The following is a 25,591-nucleotide window of genomic DNA, read 5'->3' on the forward strand; positions in this document are numbered from 1 at the left end:
GGTAAGAATTTATTTCAAACAATTAATTTTCCTGATGTTTAAAAATGTTAAAATCACTCTTTGAGACAAGTCCTGGCTTGCCAGGTTTTAAAAATCCTTATAGCATACATAGCTTATCATTGTTCTTTTAGTTCCTATTATTACTGCATGATTTTCCAGCTTGTAATCAGAATATAATCACTTATAATCAGAGTATTAGTGAGCTGCACTGAAAGGACATTATCTGAACATTTCTCAGCATTATTACAAGAAGTCCTTATGATAAAAGAACAAAGACACAATAGCAGCCAGAGAAACCATTTAAACATTGCTTACCTCAAACTTGTCTTAATAATGACAGTAATGTCCTTCACATCTTTAAGGGGATATTTGATTCATTCTGCAGTAAACCAAAATTTAATTAATTAAATAAAAGAAGATGGTGCATGTCATTGCTTAATTTCAATTTATGCAATAAGCAGTTGGAATGATGAATTAATGCAGACAGACACCAAGCCTTTGTAACTGCTCCTCTAATGTTTGAAACCTAGGGGGAGTCAACACAGCATGTTTACTGCTCATGGTTGTATAAAGGCATGTTGTCTTACCATTAGGATCTTATATTCTAAGTCTTTTGAAGTTGTCAGTTTTAAATCTTCCCAAAAATATATATTTGGCTACACTTTATGATTCATAAGGTTTGTAATTTGTGAAGAGGGGAGAAGGTAAGATCCATGTTTATTTTGATATGATGTGGTCATTTTGACTCTTTGTTGGTAAAAGCTTCAATAATGTTATCTGAACTGAATTAACCAAGGTTCCAAACTTTTTTAAATGTCTTTGATATAAGTTTGATTTGCTTAAATTCTGTTCCTTCATGTTTAAGTAGCAAGAGTGGGGATTTAAATCCAGTTATAATACCATGAAATCCTGATAAATATGGCAGAGCCAAATTGTGGAGCAGATTCTCTTCACTTCACGCTCAATTTCTGACAACAGTTCAATTGTATTGACCAAAGCATAAATTCCTCCACTCGCCTGATTTAAGTTTACTGTTTAGAAGAAGCACTTGCATGAAGGATATTCCGCACACTAACAAGACTATTGAAGTTAGAGGAACTCTGATGCAGCAGCAAAATGCCAAAAGAATATGTGGGTGAATACGAGCCTCTGCTCATTAAGGGAATCAAAGATACAAAGCGACTAAAGGTATGTGAGCTGTACTGAATTAAGACTTTTGAAGCTGGATGCGTTGGTGGGTGTGATTCAGGTTTCTGTTAATGCTTTTTTTTTTTTATCTAAAAAATGTGTTTCAACTCTTCTCTATTTTCAGTTTCCAAACAAATCACTACTACTAGCTGTGTTTGCCTCTTGTGTTGGTGGAACCTTCCAGTATGGATATAATATATCTGTCATCAATGCACCCACAAAGGTAAAAACAAAGCTTCATCTCTCTGTTATGCATTTATAGATCCAGAGAGGATGAATATGTCGGTCAGGATGAGTTTACTGCATATTTAGGCTATTATTGTGTTATTGGAGTGCATAATGGAAGGTAAAGTTAAAGTAGTCCACATCGGTCCTTTGCTACTTGCCTGCACAAGCATGCTACAAAAATTCCATAGAGTATAAGGCTTAACTTTACTGACTAATAATGAGTAATTTGGTATTTGTGAATAAAAAAAATTTATGCTCCATTTTTTTTAATGAATTGTCTTCCTCCTTTATCCTCAGTATGTACAAAATTTCATCAACATCACGTGGATGGAGCGTTACCAAACTGGCATATCAGAAGAAGTTCTTACTCTTCTCTGGTCCACTATTGTGTCCATTTTCACCTTAGGAGGACTCATAGGAGTAACAATTGGTGGGACACTGTCTATGAAGTTGGGGAGGTATGGATAAAAAAAAATGCTGGGTAATATAGTTTGATGTTTTGTTTTCTGTATCAAATATATAACATTGCAATATGGTTGTTCCAGGAAGGGAACACTGCTGACCAACAACATGTTCTCATTAACGGCTGCTCTGCACGGCTGTTTTGTTGTATGTATCAAAGAACTGACATTTTACATGTTATGTGGTTGCTTTAGGAAAGGGACTCTGTTGACTAATAATGCATTTGCGTTAACGGCTGCTCTCCTGATGGGTCTGAGTTCATCTGCTGGATCATTTGAGTTACTCATCATTGGACGATTAATCTGTGGGATAAATGCAGGTAAATATTTCAGGAACACAATCCTTAAAAAAGATGTAAGATATATTTTCCAAAGCACATCAATTTTATAATTAACATCATCTTAAAGCAAAGACTGCCGCTGAATTAAGGGTATTCACATCCAAACCCCAGGAAGAATTTTGGAATAATGGCTTTTTTGAGGGACCAAAAGAAGTCAGATATTTAACTCAAAAACAGTTTCGTGAGCAGGCTTGGTTGAGCTATTCCGTTCGTATTTCTTCAGCTGAAAAATTTGGAGTTGGCTCAGTGTTGCATTTGCATGTGGAAGCTTTTTCTGTAGACCTTCAGCATGTGGTCAGAGGAAAATTGGTTCTGTCTTATCAAATGCTGATGTGACAGATGACAGAATGACAGAAGCCGCTGGACACTCTGAAGTGTACAAGTACTGTCTTTCAAAACCAAAACATGTTCAGAAACTAACCAGGAATTTTTGAAAACTATTAAGTTATCATATATTTTCCAATTTAATTTCATAATCTAAAAAAAAAATAAATAATAATGTACTGAAAAAAATGCAATTCCCAATACTTCTACCAATTTAGTTGTGAATACTGTGAATAAAAGCTGTCTAAACATTTCCAGAACTACCTGAATCTATATAAAATTAGACTTGCAAACTTCTGGAAGAGTACTTTAAATTTTTTTCTGATTTTTGTAGGCATTGCTTTATGTGTTCAACCTTTGTACTTGGGGGAAATAGCTCCGACTGCACTGCGGGGTGCCATGGGAATGGGAACCTCAGTTTTCATCACTGGTGGGATCTTAACTGGACAAGTGATGGGCCTCAAGTAAATACTGAAGACTAAAATCACACCATGATCATAACATATAAATATTTACTTTCCATGCAGACACCGATTGCTGGTGTATATTATTAATCAAGCATGACTGGTTAACCATATGTGTAAATGGGAATCTATATATAATTCTCGTTAAATGAACTACACCAAATTTCGTTGCATGTCACATGTGATAACAGTAAGCAAATTTTATTGTATTCTATGCTGATATGATGATGTGTGATTGTGCAGAGAAATCCTGGGCAAAGAAGAGTTCTGGCCCATCCTGCTCTCCACCACATGCATCCCAGCTCTTCTGCAGCTCCTGCTCCTCCCCTGGTTCCCAGAGAGCCCACGCTACCTGTTTATTGATAAAGGAGATGATGAGGGATGTAAAAAAGGTAAAGCACTGCAAGTGTTGATACATTAATTCCATTTTTTAAAGATATTTTTATTTTTTATGTTAATTTGCTTTCTAATTTTTGGGGCCTACTGTGATTCAGGGGGAGAATTATTGTCTTTCAGTCCATAAATCATCTACATGTTGAAGTGTAATTCCAATTCCCAAAAAGTTAAGTCACTGTGGGAAATACAAATAAAAACATTTACTTTTTTGAAAAACATTAGCACATTTTTAAATTAATGGCAGCAACACAATTTTAAAATGTTGGGGTGGGGACAACAAAGTCCGGGGCAATATCATGAAATCTCTGTAATATAAGAAAGATGTTATTTCACATTATCTAGCTCAGTGGTTCCCAACCTTTTATCCTCAGGGACCCCCTACATGCATACTAAAATGCCATGGACCCCCTGCTCCACCCTGAGCTACAACCATGCTTGGTTTTAGACTTTCAAAAGTGAGATTCTCACCATATATAATGTATTCTGGTGTTCCTGAAAAAGCCAAAGTTAAATGAATAACATACAGCCATACTTTCTTTTTTTTTTTACCTTAAACTAGGGATCATTTGTGGACATAAATCACAATGGCTCTAATGTTCAAAGCCTCGGGGAACCCCTGTTCTCTTTGGGGGACCTCCTTGGGGGATCCCGGACCCCAAGTTGGGAACCACTGGTCTAGCTGAAATCTAAAAAGCCCTAACTAAAAAAAGAAGGTATCAGGACGATCGTATAATTTGTTCTAAAAGGTTTAAATACCTTTGTACATTAATGCTGCATTTCCAGATGTGTAAGTTTCCAGTTCCCTTGCCACATGTGCATTCCCACCACCAACAAAGATACCGGCTTTTAAACAGTGCACTATTAACAAGCCAGATAGTCTCTCTTCTCCTTAATCTGAAAGATGAGATGTCCATGATTTTCAAAAAGAATTTAAAATTTTGTTTAATCTGACCACAGAACAGCCCTCTGCATTCCCTCTGTCCATTTTAAATGGGCTTTGCCTCAGATAAGTTGTTATGTTCTCACATGACTTCTTATGTGCATGACAGAGCTTTAACTGAATAAGTGGTGTGGTGAACTGTGTTCAGAAATAGTGATTCCTGGAAGGGTTCTTGAGCCCATGCAGTGATTTCCATGACAGAATCAAGTCTGTTTTTAATTCAGTACCACATGCGGGCCCAGTGACTAAGGACATCCATAATTAATTTTCCTCCATATCCCTTGGACACAGAGATTCTCCAGATTCTTAGAATCTTTCAATGAAATTATGTTCTGTAGATGATGGAATAATTTTACATGCTGGAATATTCTTCTGAAATTGCTTTCTGATCTGTAAACACAGCTTTTCATAGACTGCCCAGCTTTACCTCTGAGAGGCTCTGCCTCTCTAAGGTGCTCTTTCTATTCCCAATCATGTTATGACCCATGTCCACATAACTGAAGTAGTTGCAACAGGTTATTGCAGACGTTTCTTTACAGTAACTCTTACTTTTCCAGGCTTTTGTTGCTTCACCGTAACTTTTATGAAACACATTGTTGCTATCAAATTGAAGATGAACTAATATCTATCATGAAACAGAAAAATATCTCATTATCAGTGCCGTGCCCCCCCCTACATTAACCAGATTAATTCATAAGTGCATGTGTATGATAGGGTTATGTGCTCATATTAAAGTATGAAATTTTTTGTTTGGATGACTGAATGTGGTTCGTAAAGCTTTTTGAACAAGAGAAGTACAATACTAATGGAATCCAATCCATTAACCATTAACTATACTGCCAGGGGGAGACATTTGTTTCTTAATGGCATGTGATCGTGTTCCCATGTGAAAGAAACCTTCTGATTAGACCCTGAAAGTTAGACCCTTGTAGGCTGATCAGATGAGAAGAATCGTGTCTTCAGAAAATTTCAGTCACTGTGTCATGTGTTTTTTTTTTTTTTTTTTTGTCTGCAGCCTTGAGACAACTGTATGGTTCAGCTCACTATGATGGCGCACTGGAGGATATTGAGAAAGAGAGAAATAATTTAGTTGGCTTCCAAGCTAAAAAACCCTGGGATCTCTTTACTGATCGCAGCATACGCTGGCAGCTTCTCACCATTATTCTGCTCAACATTGCACAACAGCTAAATGGCATTAATGCAGTATGACTTCTCTTTCAATGGCCACTTTAATAAATAAATTCATAAAGTTACATTTCTGTTTTCTTTTTTAACTTATTCTTCTGCTTATTTGTCTTCCAGATTTACTTCTATGCAGATTATGTGTTTAGACAATCTGGTATTCCCGCAGAGAAAATACCATATGTGACTGTCGGCACTGGTGCTTGTGAATGCATCACTGCTTTAACATGTGTAAGCATGTGTTTTTTCATAAAATGTGTAACAACACTGTTGGAGAATGCCTTAAATGTCTGTTGTTGTTTTTTTGTTTTGTTTTTTTTTTTTTTTTTGTTTGTTTTTAGTTTTTTTTTAACTTCTTGTTCAAAAAAAGAAAAAAAAAGAAAAAAGAAAAGAAAAAAACAGGGACACTGAGGGCAATTGATAGTAAGGGTGAAGTTCATTGCTCTATTTAATTAATTTAATTTAAATTAACTACAAGTCATCTAATCTAACCTGATATTAAAAATAATTAAATAGACAAAATGTACAATGTTAAAACTGAGAACTTTTCTACACTGAAAATGCCTGCACCTTTTGATTTTTGAGAGTAAAAAAAGTTTGGTAAGTAACACTGAAAATGTCATAAAATGTTCAAGAGGGTGAAGGATCACCTTGTAACTACTCATCCATTTAGTCATTCCCACTTCATCCTGTTCAGGGTCCAGGGGTCCTGGAACCTATCACTAATCAAACACAGGACCAATTCAACTCCCCTTGGACTATTGCCTTGCCTCACTTCTCTGTTTTGCAGAGATACGGTCAATGTTTTCTTTTAAGGAGAAAGAAATAGTGGTCATGTTGCCCTTAAAAAATGGCTGATCTATTTGAATGTCTAGACGATCTACCCCTTAATGTACATGAAATGTGCCATATAAATAAATTTGCCTTGCCATGCTTAAAGAAAACTTTACCATTAAAATACAGAAGTAAGGAAATGGGAATGGGCCAGTGAAAAATAAGAATAACAATTATGCACGGTCACACATGTGTACAGTCAATTTAGAATCACAAATTTACCTGCAATGCAAGACTTTGAACAGTGGGAGGATATCGGTGTATCCAAAGTAAATCCATGCAGAGGTGAGGAGAATTTACAACTCAATGCAGAAAGGTCACACCACAAACCCTCTTTCTGTTAGGCACAAACCCCTGCACAACCATGACATCTGTGTAAGGTAGACTTAACAGGTCAGTAACATGATTCAGAGAAATCTTTGTACACAAAGATGAAAACTGGGACTAAGTGGACTAAGTCAATGTGATTGTATGGCCCTCTGGCAGCACAATTTAAAAAAAAAGTCAAAATTCTGTGCTGGAAATCACAGCATAGACTCAGGATGAAAACTAGTTAAAGTGAACATAGACCATTGATTCTTCAGTAGAAGCAAGATGAAACACATTCATTAGGAAATATCTAATGATACCATATGTCATAAAATGAATAAATGTATAGAAGCTTCAAACTCTCAGTAACTGCTGCATCACACACCTCTGATCCAAGTTTCCAAAAACCGTTTGTTTTTAAGTTCAAAATTAGAATAAAATTTTCATGAAACCGTAAACTTTCTTTAGTATTCAATGTGTTTGTACTATTTTTTTTTTTTTTTCAAATTAAAGTAGTTTTAAAAGGTTTGCAAACAACTGCATCTGTTTATTTACATTTCACAAAGTAGTTTTTGAAGCAGGCTTATGGAAAAAAATTTACTCAATATATATTAAAATGAAAGACATTGTTTGTAACTGGAACTGTGAATTAAGAGTAAAATGTTAAAAGATAGAATTGCATGAAACAAGCCCATTACACAAAGGTCAGATTAAACGTGAAAGCACGTGTTTGTCTGGAGTGGGGGTTTTTTGGTCTTATGACATGCTGTGTGTCTCACAGGGTATGCTCATTGAGTCCTTGGGAAGGAAAGTACTCATCACAGGAGGATACATTCTGATGAGTATCTGCTGTATTTTATTTACACTGACGCTCACTTTTCAGGTAATTAAATTAAAGATCAAATAATCAGAGGAAGTGTGAAGCTTGTGTTGACATTTTCTCTGTGTGATTTCCCCTCTTTCAGGATGCCAGTCCAGTTTTTCCATACTTAAGCATGACATGTGTTTTTGCTTTTATCTTGAGTTTTGGCTTAGGACCGGGTAAGTGAATAAGATTGTGACTTTTCTCTGTACTATTCTCAGTTTAGTCAGACAACTCATTTGAATATTTATGAAAGGAATATGATTGGGGTGGTAGAGTAGCTGAAAAAAAACATGTAGGAATATTGTGAGAGGTAGCAGCAGCAGGAATTGGGGCGTTTAGAGCAGGCTGTGTATCATATTACACTGCAATGACAGCTAGCTGCAAGCAAGACAGGATCCAGATTGGATGTGTATGTTTGACATGTAGCATGTCATGTGTGAGGCAGATCACATGGTTAGTAGCAGGGCAGCTTGAGCTGCCTGGCTAACCTACGTCACAGATGATTCTTCATGCGTGGTTCATGTACTGTTTCTTCCTCTGTGAAGGTGGTGTGACTAACATCTTAACCACTGAGCTGTTCACACAGACCACACGCCCTGCAGCCTTCATGATTGCAGGTTCAGTGAACTGGCTCAGCTTCTTCTTCATCGGCTTGGTCTTCCCATTCATTGTTGTAAGGGTTCAAGAATTTTGAAATGTCTGTCAGATAGAGTTTGGAAACAGATGCAAGCTTGCATGTTTCTTGTACTGACTTTTTAAATTTTTTCACAGATCGGGCTGCGGCATTACTGTTTCCTGGTGTTCTTAGTCGTCTGCTCTTTGGTGACAATCTACATTTTCCTTGTTGTTCCTGAAACAAAGAACAAAACCTTTGTGGAAATTCAGAATGAGTTCCAGTCCCAGAAGAAGAGAAAGCTCTGCAGTTCTGATGCTGCAGGGACAATACTCTTATCAACCTCTATGTGAAACGTGACAACACTGTCCCTCTCCGTCACATTTATGTCACACAGTAATTAGGAATTATAGTGAGGACATTATATCTTTTAGACCTAGAAAAAATATTGAGTTATACTATGAACTAAGGTGTCCTCAGAGATGTACTGGGTAACTTTTTTCATTTACATACATAAAGTAAAGATATTTTAACACATTATTTGACCATTTTAAATGTTGGTTTGTACTACCTCCATAAAGAGTGTTTTGCTGAGATTTTTTCAATAAAGATCAATGAATTAAACATTTTTTTTGTATGTGAACAAGCTGAAAGTACATTTTACACACCAATGCTGCATGTTGTTTATTTTCTTTAATAAATGCATGATTTTTACTTTAACTGAGTAAATTATTTATTACTTCCTTTTGATGTGTTTAATGCTTAATTGAGTAATTGCAGTTATTGGCTGTGGGACTGTTTCCTCCTGCATAGCTACATTTCACCAGAAACAGACTGTAAACTACAAGTGTCAGACTCATTTAGCTTTTAATAATGTGTGTCCACTGGGCTGTGTGGGGACAAGGGTCATTACATAAGAAACTTGAAGTGCATGTCCCTTGGCAGCATCACAAAGGATGATGAACAATTCTGCTCCCCCAGAGACAGTTCCCAGAGTCAGAACCAGACACGGAGGAACTGCATTCAGCTTCTATGCTTCACATGTCTGGAACAAACTCCCAGAAAGCCTCAGATCACCTGAAACACTCAGTTTATTTAAATCCAAGTTAAAGACCCACCTGTTCTCTGCTGCATTTCAATAGTTTTTATTTAGTCCAAATCTGCATCTTTTTCTTTTAAGCTTGAATTTTTAAACTTGATCATGTTTTTAATACTGTTTTTCCCACACTGGAACTTTATTTCTTGCATTTTGTCTATTTTATTTTAGCTTTTTCTTTCTGTTTATATTTAATTTATTTTATTTCTTTTCTATGTTTGTTTTCTTAATGCACTTGTTATTGCTTCCTGCACCCTGCTGTGATGCTTTTAATGTTTATGTAAAGCATTTTGAACTGCCTTGTACATGAAATGTGCTATACAAATAAATGTGCCTTGCCTATATATAAGCATAGCACACTTTATTGCCATCTCAAGTAATTCATTATTAAGTTTGAATGGATTCTAACTATGGCTGCTGTTTAAACTAACTGCTCTTCTAACATTTGAAGCATAGGGGGAGTCAACACAGTATTTTTACTGCCCTCCATTGTACAGGGGTGTTCTTCGTTTACACATAACTGGAAATTGTTTTACGATTCTTAGCCTTTTCTGTGTTGCTTTTAGGACATTATTGCATCATGAATGACAAGCCATTTGTGGCTTGTCATTCATGATGAAATTTAAGCATAGCTACACTTACTGAAATATTGAGCTAATAAGGGTAAAAACAGGTGGGAATTGACATGTTTCCTTATTCGACCGATCTTTCGACACTCCGTCTATTTTATGAGCTTTCATTCTCATACCAGTATCTGAATCTATTTCATTTTATTAGCCTATTATTCTAGTAGGTATACTTTTAAAAAAATCTATATTTTTGCGTAAACTGTCTAATCAGCAGTAGCCTACATTTATTTTACGTCTTTTTTCTAAATTGAGGAGAACTTAAGGATTCAGCCATCATGAAATTCCGACAGCCATAAAATACTGCAGCTGATTCTTTAGAGCCTGGAGTCATTTTATTACAGTAGATCAATTGTATCATCCTCAGCACTAACCTGTCCCTCTGTCTATTTAAAGTGTACTGGGGAGAGCATGCGCCTGCATGAAGGATTCTCTGCGCGCAAACTTTGAGACAACAGAGACGGCGAGATGCCAAAGGAATATGCGGATGAATACGAGCCTTTGCTCATCAAAGGATATAAAGATTCAAAGCAATCAAAGGTATGCTAGTTGTTAATGATCACTGCTTTTTACCTGGAGCTGAATCTCGGTGTGATCAAGCTTTGTGTTCACAATTTTATGGAACTATTTAATCCTAACGATATGCTTGTGTGCGCGCGTGCGTATGTGTGTGTGTTTCTGTTTGCAGTTTCCAAACAAATCTCTTCTGCTGGCTATGTTTGGTACATGCATAGGAGGAACTTTTCAATGTGGATACAATATATCTGTCATCAATGCACCCACACCGGTAATATCTTGTGTTGCGTCTGTCTGTGTATAAGAATATAGACACCAAAGGGATAAATTGGTTTATCAGGATGGATTCACTCTGCAGATTTAATAAGAAATGGCCCAGAGCAGCATGTGTAATTTTCTGTACAGAAGTTAAATTTCTTCCTTACATGAATGGGAATCTGTGTGCCTGCACGTGCCTCATCCTTGCATCAATCTAAGCTCTGTTGAAGCCTAACAAGCACATAATTCGATTTGATGGCAGTTAGAATTAATGGTGTTCTACAACATGGTGGCATTGCTATTAATTTTCCTCCTCTTTCATCTTCAGTATGTACAAAATTTCATCAACCGCACATGGATGGAGCGTTACCAGACTGGCATATCAAACCATGTTCTTACCCTTCTTTGGTCCACTATTGTGTCCATTTTCACCTTAGGAGGATTGGCAGGAGTATCAATTGGTGGGACACTGTCTGTAAAGCTGGGGAGGTAATGGCTAGCAGTAATAAACTGTGTAATATAGTTTGATGTTTTGTTTTCTGTATCAAATATATAACATGGCAATATGGTTGTTCCAGGAAGGGAACACTGCTGACCAACAACATGTTCTCATTAACGGCTGCTCTGCTGATGGGTCTGAGTTCCACTGCTGGATTGTTTGAATTACTCATCATTGGACGACTTTTCAGCGGAATAAATGCAGGTAAATATTCAGGAACACATTTAAAGCCTTTAAATGAATGTTGAATAAGGCTCTGAGATGTTTGAACCAAGTGGACTAAATGTACTTGTACTAAGAACAGCATCCTAGGACTTTTTAAATGCTCTACTTAGTCACTTAAAGTCAGTTGTCACCAAAAAGATCAAAACAAATTAAAATAATAATAATCAAAGATAATAATAATTTAGATATTTAGAAAATACAGAAAGAAAAAAAGACTCCATATAAATAAACAAAGCAAACTAACCTTCCATTAACTGGCAAGGTTAATTTATTAGCTTTTATATAGTGTAAAATAGATATGTTATAACTTTGTCCTTCAGTTAACCAAGTTGTTATGGATGCTATTGTGGCTGAGATAAACTGAGACAAATGCTTCTGTTTATATTATTTATTAATGTTATATTTAACACTGTATCCCAGCTGTGTGTGAATCTACTCAAGCAGCTGAAGTTGTGACTGTGTTTTTGTATAGTTTGTTCTCTAGTATTCTGTAGTAGGATTTATTAGTTTCATGCGCTGCTTTTTCTCTTTGCCATAATAATCTGATCAGACTGAGCCACTCGTCACATTGTCTCCAGTCACATTTGCTGAAGGTTCGTTAAAAACGCAAGATGCACCTTTTCTTGTTTATTATCATTGCAGGCATTGCTCTGTGTGTTGAACCTATGTATTTGGGAGAAATAGCTCCAACTGCGTTGCGTGGAGTCATGGGAATGGGAACGTCTATTTTCCTCACTGTTGGGATCTTGTCTGGACAAGTGATGGGCCTTAGGTAAATACTGAACTTCAAAATGAGACCAAGAATATAAAATACTTATTTACAGTGGAAATCTGTTCTCACAAATGTCTACATTATTGAAAAAAGCATGTCTGATGACTTTGCATGATTTTACAGAGAAGTCCTGGGCAAAGAGGGGGACTGGCCATTCTTGCTTGCCACCACTTGTATCCCAGCATTTCTGCAGCTCATGATCCTTCCCTGGTTCCCAGAGAGCCCACGCTACCTGCTTATTGACAAAGGAGATGATGAGGGATGTAAAATAGGTAAAATGTCTCTGCAAGCTGTGGTCCATTATGTCCATTTAAAATTCATAAAACATTTTCTCTTTAAAGACTGACTTAGTGCACGTGTTTGTGACCCTCAAAAGGTTGGAAACTTCTCAGAAATTCCTAAGGGCTTCTGGTTAAAGCATGTGACCTCTTTCTTATTTCACAATGATGGAAAAGAAGGTGGTTTTATGAAGATAATGTTAGGGGTGAAGGGGGAAAAAAAGCCTGTAGTAGCTTGATCACATGAGACAAATGGTGTATGCAGAAGACTTTTTTTTCCCCCCTGTCTGCAGCTCTGGATCAGCTGCATGGTGTAGCAGCCAGTGATGGTGCAATGGAGGATATCCAGAGAGAAAAGAATAATTTAGTTGGTTTCAAGGCCAAGAAACCCTGGGAACTCTTTGCTGATCGCAGCTTACGGTGGCAGGTTCTCACCATTATTCTGCTCAACGCTGCACAACAGCTGAACGGTGTCAATGCTGTATGTATTACGTCCCTCACAGTGACACTTTAATAATTTTGCAAAACAAGGGGAAGAAGTTTTAAAAGCTCGTTGCTTTTCTATCAGTTTCTAATTTAGTGCTCTTGTCTTAATCTGTTATTACAGATGTACTTCTATGCAGATTATGTGTTCAGACAATCTGGTATTCCCACTGATAAAATTCCATATGCAACTGTAGGCACTGGTGCCTGTGAATGCATCACTGCTTTAACATGTGTAAGTATATGCTTTTCATATATTTAAGTAAATCACTTCAGCCAGACTTTCATCTCTGTTCTTTATTTGCTGCCACAACAAACACAAGTAATGACATTGGTGGTGAGTGATGACAGGTGACAAATCATATTCAAATGCTCAGAACTTCACACTTTAAAAACTAAACTATCAAAGGATATAGGCCATAAAATGTGGAAAATTGCTGGATTGAAACCATAAAGAGGTAAAACAGGAAGTGTGATTTCATTGAATGCTCTTGATAACATCTCATGAAAGATCAGTAGAGTGTTTTTGGTCTTGTGACGTGCTGTGTGTCTCACAGGGTTTCCTTGTTGAATGTCTTGGAAGGAAACTACTCATCGCAGGAGGATACATACTGATGAGTATCTGCTGCATTTTATTCACACTGACGCTCGCTTTCCAGGTAGTTAACCTCCGGACCAGATATTCATGCTGCGGTTTCAAACTTGTGTTGACATTTTTTCTGTGTCTCACAGGAGGTCAGCCCAGTTTTTCCATATTTGACTGTGGCCTGTGTTTTTGCTTTTGTCTTGAGTTTTGGATTAGGACCAGGTTAGTAAGTTAAGAATTAACATCTCTTGTCACTATATTCTGCAGTCAAAGCTTCTTATGTTGCTTCTTCTTTTGTGAAGGTGGTGTGACTAACATCTTAACCACTGAGCTGTTCACACAAACCGCTCGCCCGGCAGCATTTATGATCGCCGGATCAGTGAACTGGCTCAGCTTCTTCTTTATTGGCTTGGTCTTCCCATTCATTGTGGTAAGTGTTTTACTTTACTGAGAATGTATCTTCATTTTTAAATGTTTAGTCACTACCTCATACATTGACACTTATCCCCTGGAACTGTTGTGTCTTGAGATAATTGGACAAGCATTTAATCTTTAACACGTAACTCATAAATAATAATGATGTTTAACAACAAAACCACTAAATGAGCCTTTATTCAGCTAGGTTATTAACTTAAGTTAAATGTCAATAGATGTAATTCCTTTTGTGTTAAAAGAAAGAAACACGTGCAAACTTTGGTATCCCTTTTGGTATTTGGTATCTTTTGCTCTCAGCTGTCTCTACAGAGACAGTTCTGAACAAATTGGTTTTCATTTCAGATCCCTGTAACTTGCAGATAATTAACTTAATTTGAGGAAAAATAACATTAATCTAATTGGTTCAACTTCAACAGTCCAACCAAAAGTATAATAAAATATATATATATAAATTATTTCCTCTTCTGTTCAGGCAACATTTTCAGTAATGTACACATTAGTTCTGAAAGGAACTCTGTGTCCTTCCTGGTTCAGGGAGTTTTAGATCTACAGCTAAACTTTCCAGTGACTTAAACGATTCCACACCAACCAAAGGGGTTGAGGGTAGATTTGCTGATGTCCTGTCATATGGGTTTCTTGAAACCCATCTTTAAGGGAAGCTATGGTACCAAAGTTTCTTTTTCCTCAAATGGGAATTGCTGAATCTCATGTGCTGCCTGATGCATCACCACTGAACCAAGAATACACAAATGCTTTCAGAGCAATTATAATGACAGGGTTCAGGAAGATTCTGGCATTGGATTACAAACCACAGCAGGATCTTGCTTTGGCTCCTATAAAGTAGCATGCTCAAAACTTTAAAGAAATGCAAATAGTTCATGCAGTCATGCAACTGAGCATTTAAATACAGTCACTCATGTTTGGCTCAAAGGACAAGCGGAGCTTATTGAATTAATAGATGGTTTACTTTTGGATACTGTTGCATTCTGCTGGATGCACTTGGATTTTTCTAAAGAAGTTGGACAGGTGGTTGTTAAGGCCCTGCATTGCCAATCTATACAGATAGCTATTAGAATTTATTTTTCTTCAGACTCCAATCATGCAACCCAACACACAGCACCAAATAAGAATAGTAGAATAAGTAGTGTGACATTGGGAGAAAAGATTTGGTAAGTTTGTTATGGGCACAGCCTATATACTCAACTCTGCTGCTCATCCCATAAAAGTGTTTTGCTTACAAATGCAGCACTATTTCAAAAGGAAATGAAGATATTTTCTAGTGGTATATGATTTATTGCGAAGAAGCATTGTTCCAACAAAGAAATGATCCACCAAACACAAATTTCATTACTGTTTGTTCTAAGTTTATAAACGGTAATAACTGCAAAAGTAGAAAATAAAAACACAAAAAACACATAAAAATTGTTGGAACCTGACAATGAGACTGGAAGCAGGTTTAACTTAACTGAGAATTTATTACAAAACACACTGAAAACATGACTAAATCAGATATTATCAACAATGTCGAACAATTATTTAGCAAAAGAACTTGGGAAGTAAATATATTGAGGGAATAATGACAAATCAGAAGTAAGCGAGGTAATCTGCAACTAATGACCAGGTGTAAAGGGGACACAGAAATAAACTCTACAAAACAAGACAGGAAACAAGTTAACACAAGGGACTACCTGAACACAAGGGCAGCCTAGACTAAAAACATAGTTTCAGAAATCAAAACTAGGACCAATTCTGACATTAGAGCTCGAACACAGTTCATTCAAATAATGGAAATGAAGACATAAAAATAGCTTTGTATGCTATTTGTTCCAGACGTTCACCTGTAACAAAAGTTACCGACAAGGTTATTTATTTCAATTTTCCTAATAAGTTTTTCATTGTATTTACTTTTTCCATGTCAACAGGAAATAGACAAACAAGCTTGAATGTTTGCAGATTTACTTTTATTTCATTTTCACAGATTGGGCTGGAGCATTACTGTTTCCTGGTGTTCTTTGTTGTCTGTTCCACGGTGGCCATATACATATTGCTTGTTGTTCCTGAAACTAAGAACAAAAGCTTCGTGGAAATCCAGAATGAGTTCCAGTCCAGTAAGAGAAAGGCCAGCATCCCTAATGGATCAGGGGCGATGCTCATATCAACTTGTTTATGAAATGCACCTGATTCAAATGTTTAGCTGACAAAGGTTCCTTATCACCGTCAGTCACAAGATGAGTAGATTTATATATAGATTTATAGTCCCCACACCACAGAACATATCAATAGTTGCGTAATAATGAATAATGTTGTATCTTACTGTTTTTGAAGATATGTTTGTAGTTATAATTCAGTCTTTTCTGTTCATCATCAAACAATATAGTGCATTTTAAAATGGGAAGTGATGGTCTGTACAGCCTTTATAAGGGGTCCTCTATTTCAATAAAGCTGAGCTTACAAAAAGGGTTTTGTAAACAATGCACACTTTGCATGCCACTGAAGTTACTTGATATTTCAGTTTTCTAATCCTGCTAGGGGGACATGTGATTTGTTGAACAAAGCTTTCACTGAAGTGTGTGTTGTGCCAGCATTTATAGAGGAGGAAATAGTTTTAGCAATAGTAATTAGAATAAACATTAGAAACCAATGCAGATTTTCTGAAAAATCTTTTATCAAGTTTTTAGTTACATGGTTGTTGCACCAGATCTGACATCATTCTGAATACATGTGCTCAGTATACCAGACTTTTTTTATTACAATAAATTCCAGTTGCTTCAGAGGTTTTGTTTGTCCAGAAAGAACATAATTTTACTTCAATTAAAGTTTCCTATAATGTTCTCTGAAGTAAAGACTGGCAAAGTAGACTGGCCACTCAGTTTCAATAATCTTTCTGCTCTTAAGTACTTGGTTAATTTCCCAACTCCTTTAATAGGCTTAACTTCAAACAAAGCACAACAGCTTTGACTGAGTTGTAATTAGATTACTTTGTCTATCAATAATTGTTTTCTTTTTTTTTTTCTTTGTAGCCAGTGGAACATTTTATTTTAAGATCATATGTGATCTGTAATGAGCCAAAACTAAAAGGATGACATGAAGGCCTATGTAATGCAGAACAGCAGAGGCTCAGTGGTTAAGCACCACAACTAGCAGAACTAACACCTGACTGAAATGATACGCTTCACTTAGCGTAAAAAATGTAGGCAGCCAAAATATCTGGGCTACTGATTTTAAGCAACAAGCTCCCGACTGTGCTCAGATTAACCCACAAGAGGATAAGACAAAAAGACTAAAGAAGAAGAAGAAGAAGAAGAAGAAGAAGAGAAATAAACAGTTGACAAAACAAGCTTCAGGCTTTTCATCCTGTTCTCTTTGGATTGTGTGTGCCATGAACCCTGTTGTCTTCAGTCACCCTGAAAATGTGACTGACTGTGCTGACTGCAGGCTGATGTCAAATTAATGATATTTCCCCCACTTTCAGAAACAGTATTCTTATGCTGCCGTACTACACAGGCCTTATTTATAGTAACCAAACACTACGGAAAGTATTAAAGATGCTTTAAGCTGCATATTATTTCAGAAGATGCTAAAATTTTAATTCAGCACTCTAAAAAATTTAATTTGTTAAAGAAAAACAATAAGGAGATGAAAAAGAAGAAAAATAATTAGGCTATCTGGATATAGTTTCTTATGACAGCATCTCATCACATTACCATCATGTTGGGGATTATAAATGCCTTTTATTGCAACTTTGGCCCATCCTCAGCTGCTGGTTTCTTGTGTTCCCCAATCCAGCAGGTGACTATTGTACATTTAAACATAACATCATATTAACCATATGATCTAATCCTATCTGAGTTGTGGCCTTGTGAGACTAGTTTAGGTGTTGCACAGTAAATAATAGATCCAGTTAAAACAAAAAAAAAAAAAGAGAGAGAGAGAGAGAGAGAGAGACATTACACTGGTCATGTACAGTTTTTCATACAAGTTCAAATGATCCATAACAAAAGTAGAGAGGGGCATGTGTTGTAATGCTCAGCAACCAAACCAGGATCAATAAGAAAACACAAGTTAGTTTGACTTACCTACAGTTGTGTCTTACCAGAGAAGATATAGGAGGCGAGAGCAAGTAAAACTATTATTTGTGTTGACTTGTATCAGCAGTGTCAAATAAATTGTTCAAACAAGATTAGCCAGGTATCACCAATACTTAAAATAGTTTCTCACTTTGAAAAGTAATAAAAAACAAACAAAACATTACTTTTATGGGTACTAAAAGATAGCAGAAAATAAGTGGGCAGAAAATACAGGAAGATCTCAGGAGAGAATAAGTGGACATGATGGAATAAATGCTAAGAAAGCTAATGGAAAATATAGAGTTTCAAGTCAGATGATTAAACAATGACAAAATCCCAGTGACAAACAACAGTAAGACATAAAATATTAAGTAAGACTGGTACAATGAAGATGCAAAATAAAAAAAGCAAGCAACTTTTATAAGGATTAAAACCTGATCACAGGTACTTTGAGTAGTCACACTTTTTATTACGTCTGTTGTAATCAGTGTTTAGTAAAACAGGAAGAAATGTAATGACGAAAGTCTGGATTTAGTTACCGATCTGGAACAGAACAGAAGAGTTAAACATCTGCTCAGTATACTTCAACAGAAAATGTCAATGTATCATTAACTTGTCGTGTTCTGTGTTGTCTTTGTCTAATAAAGTCTACATGTGAGCAAGATGATGCAAAGAGACTGTTTAGATACAAGCTGTCATTGAACCGGAACATTTAGTGATCCGTTCATGGCTCAGACGCTTGTTATTTATTTATTTATTTATTTATTTATTTATTTATTTATTTATGCTGTGGTTAATCATCTTATTACAGAACAGCTTGCTATTAAATAAGAATTTAAACATTAAAAAGTTCTACATTTGCACTTAAAAGTTTAAAGAGGGTCATATTAAGTTCAATAAATTAAGTTCAATAAATTTTAGTTTCATTATATATCAAGATATATAAAAGAAAACGGATTTAACATAAAACTGTAGCAAATCAAGAGTAAAACCCAGGAGTGGCAGTAAAGTTTTTTCGGAAGACGCACCCTGCTGAAAATCCACAAAGAAGAACCGGAAGCCACGCCCACAAAACATGGCGGCTTAGAGGACTTGTCCACGTTGGTTTGTTGACATTTATTTTAAAGCCATTCATATGTTATACTAGTGGATTTACACCTACAAAAACTATGTCGAGACTTATCGTTAAAAACCTTCCTAATGGGGTAAGTAAAAACATTGTCAGCACACAGTAAATGTAGTTTAAGTCCCGCTGAAAATTAAAATGTATGTTGTGTTTAGATGAAGGAGGAGAGGTTCAGGTCCATGTTCGCTGCCTTTGGCAATTTGACAGACTGCTCCCTGAAGTTCACCAAAGACGGCAAGTTCCGCAAGTTCGGTTTTGTTGGGTTTAAAACCGAGGAAGATGCGGGTAGGGCGCTGAAACATTTCAACAAGAGCTTCGTGGATACATCTAGAGTGACGGTACTATTTCCTCAGCGGTGACACGGCCAGTCTGCATGTTGCTTTTACATTTTTATGCACGTGAATTTATAGTGTTCGGTCACCCTTTAGGTGGAAATGTGTAAAGCATTTGGAGACCCCACTAAAGGGAAAGCCTGGAGCAAACACACTCAGAGCTCAGTGCAGGACAAAACCTCCACTACAGCTGCCAACGACAACAAAAAGGTTCGTAAACCGGGTGTGAAATGGGAGAACACCACGAAAACACCAGTATGAAAATGCTGCAACCAAGAAGAGAATTGAATAGGCACAGAATACAGCTTTTAATTAAATGACACCAATTTGTCTTTGTTTTCAATTTTAGAAAGAGAAACAGAAAAAGATAACCATCAGTGAACCAGAAAATGTGAGTAAACAAGTGACTAAGTCTGTCCCTGTGATAATGATAAAATATGAAATCTCTTCATGCCATTTTGTTTGTTATATAGTGAGGTCATGAATTAAATGTCACATTTTCAGGCTTGTTTGAATTGAAATGAAAAATACTATATTTATTCCAGAGAGAACGTACAGTTTAATATCATGTTCTGATAATTTTCTATATCTTTTAGTCTAAATTTTGAACTTTAATCTTTTGATTTAAATAGCACTATTCACTGTATCGAGTATGTTTGCATCTCAGTTATTGAATATGTATGCATGTACCATATATGCATATTTTATGAACTGATGGATGAATGTGAATGTTAATTTCTGTGTTCTCAAATCACGCCAGCTTGAAGAAGAACAGGGCTTTAAGGAGTTCCTGTCAGTGCACCAGAACCGCAGCCAAGCACCAACATGGGCAAATGACACGGCTCAGGAAACAACTGATGTTAAGAACAAAAAACCCAAGAGCAAGAAGAAGCCTGCTGCTGATGATTATCTCAACTTTGATTCAGACCAGTCTGAGGACGATGAGGATGAAGATGAAGGTTAGCCACTTCTTGTGCTCCAATTATAGGGTTACATCTGTTTAAATTTGCCTAGGCCCTGTATTACAAAAACAGCATAGGTATATAATCTGAATTTGAAATGAAAGTAAGCTTGTCAGGGCTCCACACTGGTGTGATGGTTAACACCTCACAGCTAAAAGGCTCCTGGTTTGAAGATCAGCTGGGAACTTTCTGTGTGGAGTTTCCATGTTCTCCCTGTGTATGTGTGGGTTTTCTCCTGTTGATTTGGCTTCCTCCTCTGCACAACAAAACATGCATATTAGGTTAACTGGTGTTTCTAAATTATTCCTATGAGTAAGTGTGAGTGGTTGGTTGTCTCTGTGTTGGCTCTGTGATGAACTGGCAAGCATCTGGGATTGGCCCAATCACCTCCATGACCCTTATTTGGAATAAACAGGTATAGAAAAGAAAAGGATGGATGGAAATAAGCTTGTACACATTGTTGTTTTCAGCTCCCACTAAAGAGGCTCTGAAGTCTGGCTTATCAGATATGGACTACCTGCGCTCAAAGGTAGCACAAGTCGAGGACACTGTGGAGGAGAATGATGAGCAGGATGATGATGATGATGAGGGAGACGATGGTGGTCCTATTCAACACCCAGACAGTGCCTATGAGAGCGGTGACAGAGAAAAAGGCTCAAAGAGTAAATCCTCTTCTGAGGATAAAAAGCAAAATAAACTGAAGAAAACCCCCAGACAGGTTTGTCCCTGTCTGCATGTTAAACAGCATCATTGTGCCACATTTCTTTTTATTTCCATTTATTTACACCCACATCTGTTTGTTGCAGATGGAGCCGACGACAGAGTTCACAGTGAAGCTCAGAGGAGTCCCATTCAATGTTAAAGAGGTGAGCTTCCTCATTTCAACAGTCAAGGTATTTTCATTTGAAAACAATCAGTTTATTTCAACATGTTTTTACATATAACGTTTTCAGCAACAAATCCGAGAATTCATGACCCCGCTGAAGCCCGCAGCTATCAGAATTGTAAAGAATGAAAGTGGAAGTAGGACAGGTATGTCATTGAACATTTATATATATGTAATATCACATCACCTATAAATGGTGTATGTAAACTGCATTTAGATTGTTGTATTCCCGTTTTATTGTAGGCTATGTATTTGTGGATTTGCGCTCTGAGGAAGAAGTGGAAAAGGCCTTAAAGAAGAATAAAGATTACATAGGTGAGAAATATTAGCATTGTATATCACTGTAAGTACAAATATAAAGCTATTTACAGGTGTTATCATGGTTTATTTTATAACTGGCAGTAAAATATTTTTAAATGTAATTTAAAAAAAAAAGTCTCAGTTGGCTGTAATGGCTTGTTGACCAATTTGACTGAGAAATTTTACCAAAAAAAAAAGGTGTTTATGCTCAATGCCTGTCTTTACAGATGCTGTATCTAAACTGAGCTTATTATTTTGAAATGCTCTTTATAAATACCATCTGAACCAGTGTGTGTCAAAGCTGTTTTAACTAAAATGATCTGTGCCTGTGTTTTCAGGGGGGCGATACATTGAGGTCTTCCGAATGGATTCTTTTGGGGGAAATGACAAGAGGGAGGGAAAGGACAAAGAAACTGACAGAAACTTCCATAGGAAGCTTAAAGAGGATGAAGAGGAGGAGGATGTTTCAGAGTCCGGCCGACTCTTTGTCAGAAACCTACCTTACACCTGCACAGAGGAAGAGATCAAAGAGCTGTTTGATAAGCATGGTAAATTAGAGATCAGTATAGTTACAGTATATACACATTCACTGCACAAGTTTTCACCTGCAAAAGTTGATTTTTCTCTCATCCAGTTGTTGTGCAACTATAATCTTTACAGGTCCTTTATCTGAGGTGCTTTTCCCTATTGACAGTCTAACAAAGAAACCTAAGGGATTTGCTTTTGTTACATACATGATACCAGAGAGTGCTGTAGTAGCTCTAGCTCAGCTAGATGGACATATATTTCAGGTAATTGTTGATATGTCTTCACTTTGTCACATTCCAGGAATCTCAATTGATGTGTCCTTACTTCTGAATTCAGTAGTGTACCATTATAGATTCTCATTGTTTGGATACACAATGTTATTGTTTGTCCTTCTTTTAGGGTAGAATGCTTCACCTCCTTCCCTCCACAGTGAAGAAGGAAAAGTCTGACTCCTCAGATGCAGGTGGCCCTGGCTCCTCATCGTACAAACGACAGAAAGATGCTAAAAATAAAGCTTCAAGTTCCAGGTATACGTCATAATTTTAACAACCTGATTCCCAAATGTGTGTGTTGTGTTTTTTGTTATAAGTTGAATATAATTTTTCTTCCTTCTTTCTAGCTCACACAACTGGAACACTTTGTTTTTGGGAACAAGTGCAGTGGCTGACGCCATTGCTGAAAAATACAACACCACTAAAAGCCAAGTCCTAGACCATGTGAGCGACTTTAAATACACTTTTTTTACGTATAGCCTGCCCTTAACATAATGTGTATCCACTGCATATGCTGTTCAGCGGGTGCAGCTACAACATTATTAGAGGTTGGTCCTTGCTCTCTGCAGGAGTCAAAGGGAAGTGTAGCAGTAAGGATGGCTCTGGGAGAGACTCAAATTGTTCAGGAAACTCGACAGTTTCTTCTGGACAACGGTGTCTGTCTGGATTCCTTTAGTCAGGTAAGTACAGTATAATTTTTTTTTTTTAAACTGTAAATATTTAACTTTCAATACGTTTACTCTGATGAGTGCATTAAGATTCTGTCCTGTTTGTACAGGCAGCTTCAGCAAGGAGCACAACTGTGATCCTGGTAAAAAATCTTCCAGCTGGAGTGACAGCATCAGAGCTGGAAGGACTCTTCTCACCTCATGGCTCTTTGGGTCGAGTGCTGCTGCCGCCTTCAGGACTCACCGCCATTATCGAGTTCCTGGAGTCAACTGAAGCCAAACGCGCCTTCACAAGGCTGGCTTACAGCAAGGTGTGTTTAGCTCGTCACCTGCATAACCTTGACCACAAAGTTTGTGACACTGATGACTGATGGTTTTACTATTTTTCTCAAACCTCAGTTCCATCATGTCCCACTATATTTGGAGTGGGCACCTGTTGGAGTGTTTGTAGCAGCCAAACCAGAACCAGGTAAACTCACCAATACACTTGGCCGTATTTTTAAAGTGTAGTATTTTCTGGACATGAAAGAGACAATCTGAATAAACCAAATATATACTGGATCTGTTTTAAACAAGTACTTAATAAAGAGGAAGCAGTGAAAGAGGACAAGAGGGCTGATGAAGAGGAAGATGAAGAGGAGGAGGAGGAGGAAGCTATTCCAGGTTCTACACTTTTCATTAAGAATCTTAATTTCAGCACAACTGAAGAGAAACTACAGGAGGTATGTCACTTCATGAATAATAATAATAAATAATATTTTAGTCACAGTTAATAAGGGATTAAAGATGTTTAACATTGTTTTTTGTTTGTGTGTTACTGCAGATATTCTCCAAATGTGGCAAGGTCAAATCTTACAGCATCTCCAAGAAAAAAGATAAATCAGGTACTGAATATGATATCTAAGATCATGGGTCTAAGATGGATGGATTCATTTGTGGGAACATTTTTGTAAGAATTTTTGATTTGATAACATTTTAATACAACCTAATACCTAATACCAACGCTAATACTTAGCGACAGCAATAGCAAACTTAACCTTTCTCCATTTTTATTTTGATTTCCAGGTAAACTTTTGTCTATGGGTTATGGTTTTATCCAATACCAAACAGCAGAGGCAGCACAGAAGGCCCTGAGGCAACTACAGGTAATTTCCCCAAACATACTCACTGTTTCTTTACAACCTACATTTTAGCTAATCTCTGTTCTCCTTTTCACCCAACACCCCACCAGCACTGTAATGTGGATGACCACCAGTTAGAGCTGAAGATTTCTGAGAGAGCCACAAGGTAAGAAGTACATTAGTTTGTTTTTTTTAAATACATTTGTTTTTTATTATAATGAAGAATAAATTAGGTGTCCATTACTGAAGAAAGCAGGTGCTAAATTTAAGATATCTGATTCAGATGAAATGTGGAAAACTAAATTTTATATCCGCCTGCTGTCACTACTTCTCCTGCTACTCCTCCTCATCCTGTGTGCAGAGATACCGAGGTATCGCGCAAGAAGAAGCAAGTGGAGAAGAAGCAGAGAGGCTCCAAGATCCTTGTACGCAATATTCCCTTCCAAGCCACTGTCCGGGAAATTCGAGAGCTTTTCTGGTAGTAGTCACACACCTTTTTTCTTTTTCATTTTTTTATTTTATCGTACTGACAGTTATTATTTTATCGCCATCTTTTTAGTACATTTGGAGAGCTGAAGACTGTTCGTCTTCCAAAGAAAGCAGCTGGTTCAGGAAACCATAGAGGCTTTGGCTTTGTTGATTTCCTTACCAAACAGGATGCTAAGGTATGGCAGAATTATTTTTAGGTTATTTAAGTTTCTAGATGTGTATTTTAATAAACCAAAACATCAAATGTCTTGAAATATAGTATACTATGTTGCATTATGTTAATATTATAAATTGTCATCTTCTGTTTTCCTTATAGAAAGCCTTTTCTGCACTCTGCCACAGCACCCATCTGTACGGGAGACGTCTTGTACTGGAGTGGGCAGATGCTGAGGAAACAGTTGAGACACTGAGAAGGAAAACAGCTGAACATTTTCATGGTAAATCACTTTTATTTAAAAAAAAAAAAAGTTCTAACATTGCATCAACAAATTAAAGTTAATTTATTTTGTTACTTGATCAATTAATTAATTGATGTCCTTCCCATGTCAGTGGCTGCCAAAAAGCAGAGAAAAGCAAAGGTTTTGGAAGGAATTCTGGAGACGATGGAAACGGAAGATGGTGTTGAAGACTGAAGACTATAAATGCCTCTTTGCTTTGACAGAGACTGAACATATTATTGATCTGTGACAGTTTTTTTTTCTGTGGGAAGGACTGTGAACTAAATATACACCTGACTACTCTCTGTAGTAGCAGCAAGTTAAGATAAGTTGTATTTAGCTAATGGACATTTCATTCTGAATTTTCTTCCTTTCATCTGTTTTGTAATTAAATAATCCTTAAAAGAAATAATATGACTGTAAAGTTTGTATTTAAAAATAACAGTTTTTTGTTGTTTTTTTTTTTTTTTTAAGGCTCGTGTGT

At 36.7% G+C, this 25,591-nt stretch overlaps 3 protein-coding genes across 3 annotated transcripts; all 3 read left to right on the forward strand.

Annotated features, from left to right (window-relative positions):
• The first annotated feature begins 1,099 nt into the window (after nucleotides 1-1,099).
• On the forward strand, nucleotides 1,100-8,950 carry slc2a11b (solute carrier family 2 member 11b). The gene is made up of 12 exons (XM_041999762.1): nucleotides 1,100-1,188; nucleotides 1,313-1,411; nucleotides 1,714-1,874; nucleotides 2,073-2,197; nucleotides 2,877-3,006; nucleotides 3,250-3,398; nucleotides 5,358-5,545; nucleotides 5,645-5,755; nucleotides 7,449-7,550; nucleotides 7,633-7,708; nucleotides 8,078-8,205; nucleotides 8,304-8,950. The coding sequence occupies exons 1-12, from the start codon at nucleotides 1,117-1,119 to the stop codon at nucleotides 8,496-8,498; spliced, it is 1,536 nt and encodes a 511-aa protein (XP_041855696.1). The 5' UTR covers nucleotides 1,100-1,116; the 3' UTR covers nucleotides 8,499-8,950.
• Nucleotides 8,951-10,229: 1,279 nt separating this feature from the next.
• LOC121649158 (solute carrier family 2, facilitated glucose transporter member 11-like) lies at nucleotides 10,230-17,123 on the forward strand. Its single transcript, XM_041999768.1, has 12 exons — nucleotides 10,230-10,407; nucleotides 10,556-10,654; nucleotides 10,970-11,130; nucleotides 11,220-11,344; nucleotides 12,008-12,137; nucleotides 12,261-12,409; nucleotides 12,709-12,896; nucleotides 13,023-13,133; nucleotides 13,456-13,557; nucleotides 13,631-13,706; nucleotides 13,787-13,914; nucleotides 15,898-17,123. Exons 1-12 carry the CDS (start codon nucleotides 10,336-10,338, stop codon nucleotides 16,087-16,089), a joined length of 1,533 nt encoding a protein of 510 aa, XP_041855702.1. The 5' UTR covers nucleotides 10,230-10,335; the 3' UTR covers nucleotides 16,090-17,123.
• A 1,907-nt stretch (nucleotides 17,124-19,030) lies between these two features.
• On the forward strand, nucleotides 19,031-25,511 carry rbm19 (RNA binding motif protein 19). Its single transcript, XM_041999440.1, has 24 exons — nucleotides 19,031-19,191; nucleotides 19,268-19,450; nucleotides 19,541-19,654; nucleotides 19,794-19,835; nucleotides 20,205-20,403; nucleotides 20,877-21,124; nucleotides 21,213-21,272; nucleotides 21,360-21,438; nucleotides 21,536-21,607; nucleotides 21,931-22,140; nucleotides 22,253-22,383; nucleotides 22,520-22,647; nucleotides 22,740-22,836; nucleotides 22,962-23,072; nucleotides 23,171-23,371; nucleotides 23,460-23,529; nucleotides 23,637-23,782; nucleotides 23,884-23,944; nucleotides 24,126-24,205; nucleotides 24,292-24,347; nucleotides 24,543-24,659; nucleotides 24,741-24,846; nucleotides 24,987-25,107; nucleotides 25,220-25,511. The coding sequence occupies exons 1-24, from the start codon at nucleotides 19,156-19,158 to the stop codon at nucleotides 25,300-25,302; spliced, it is 2,751 nt and encodes a 916-aa protein (XP_041855374.1). The 5' UTR covers nucleotides 19,031-19,155; the 3' UTR covers nucleotides 25,303-25,511.
• The last annotated feature ends 80 nt before the right edge of the window (nucleotides 25,512-25,591 follow it).

Source organism: Melanotaenia boesemani, chromosome 11, assembly GCF_017639745.1.
Source record: "Melanotaenia boesemani isolate fMelBoe1 chromosome 11, fMelBoe1.pri, whole genome shotgun sequence".
NCBI lineage: Eukaryota > Metazoa > Chordata > Actinopteri > Atheriniformes > Melanotaeniidae > Melanotaenia > Melanotaenia boesemani.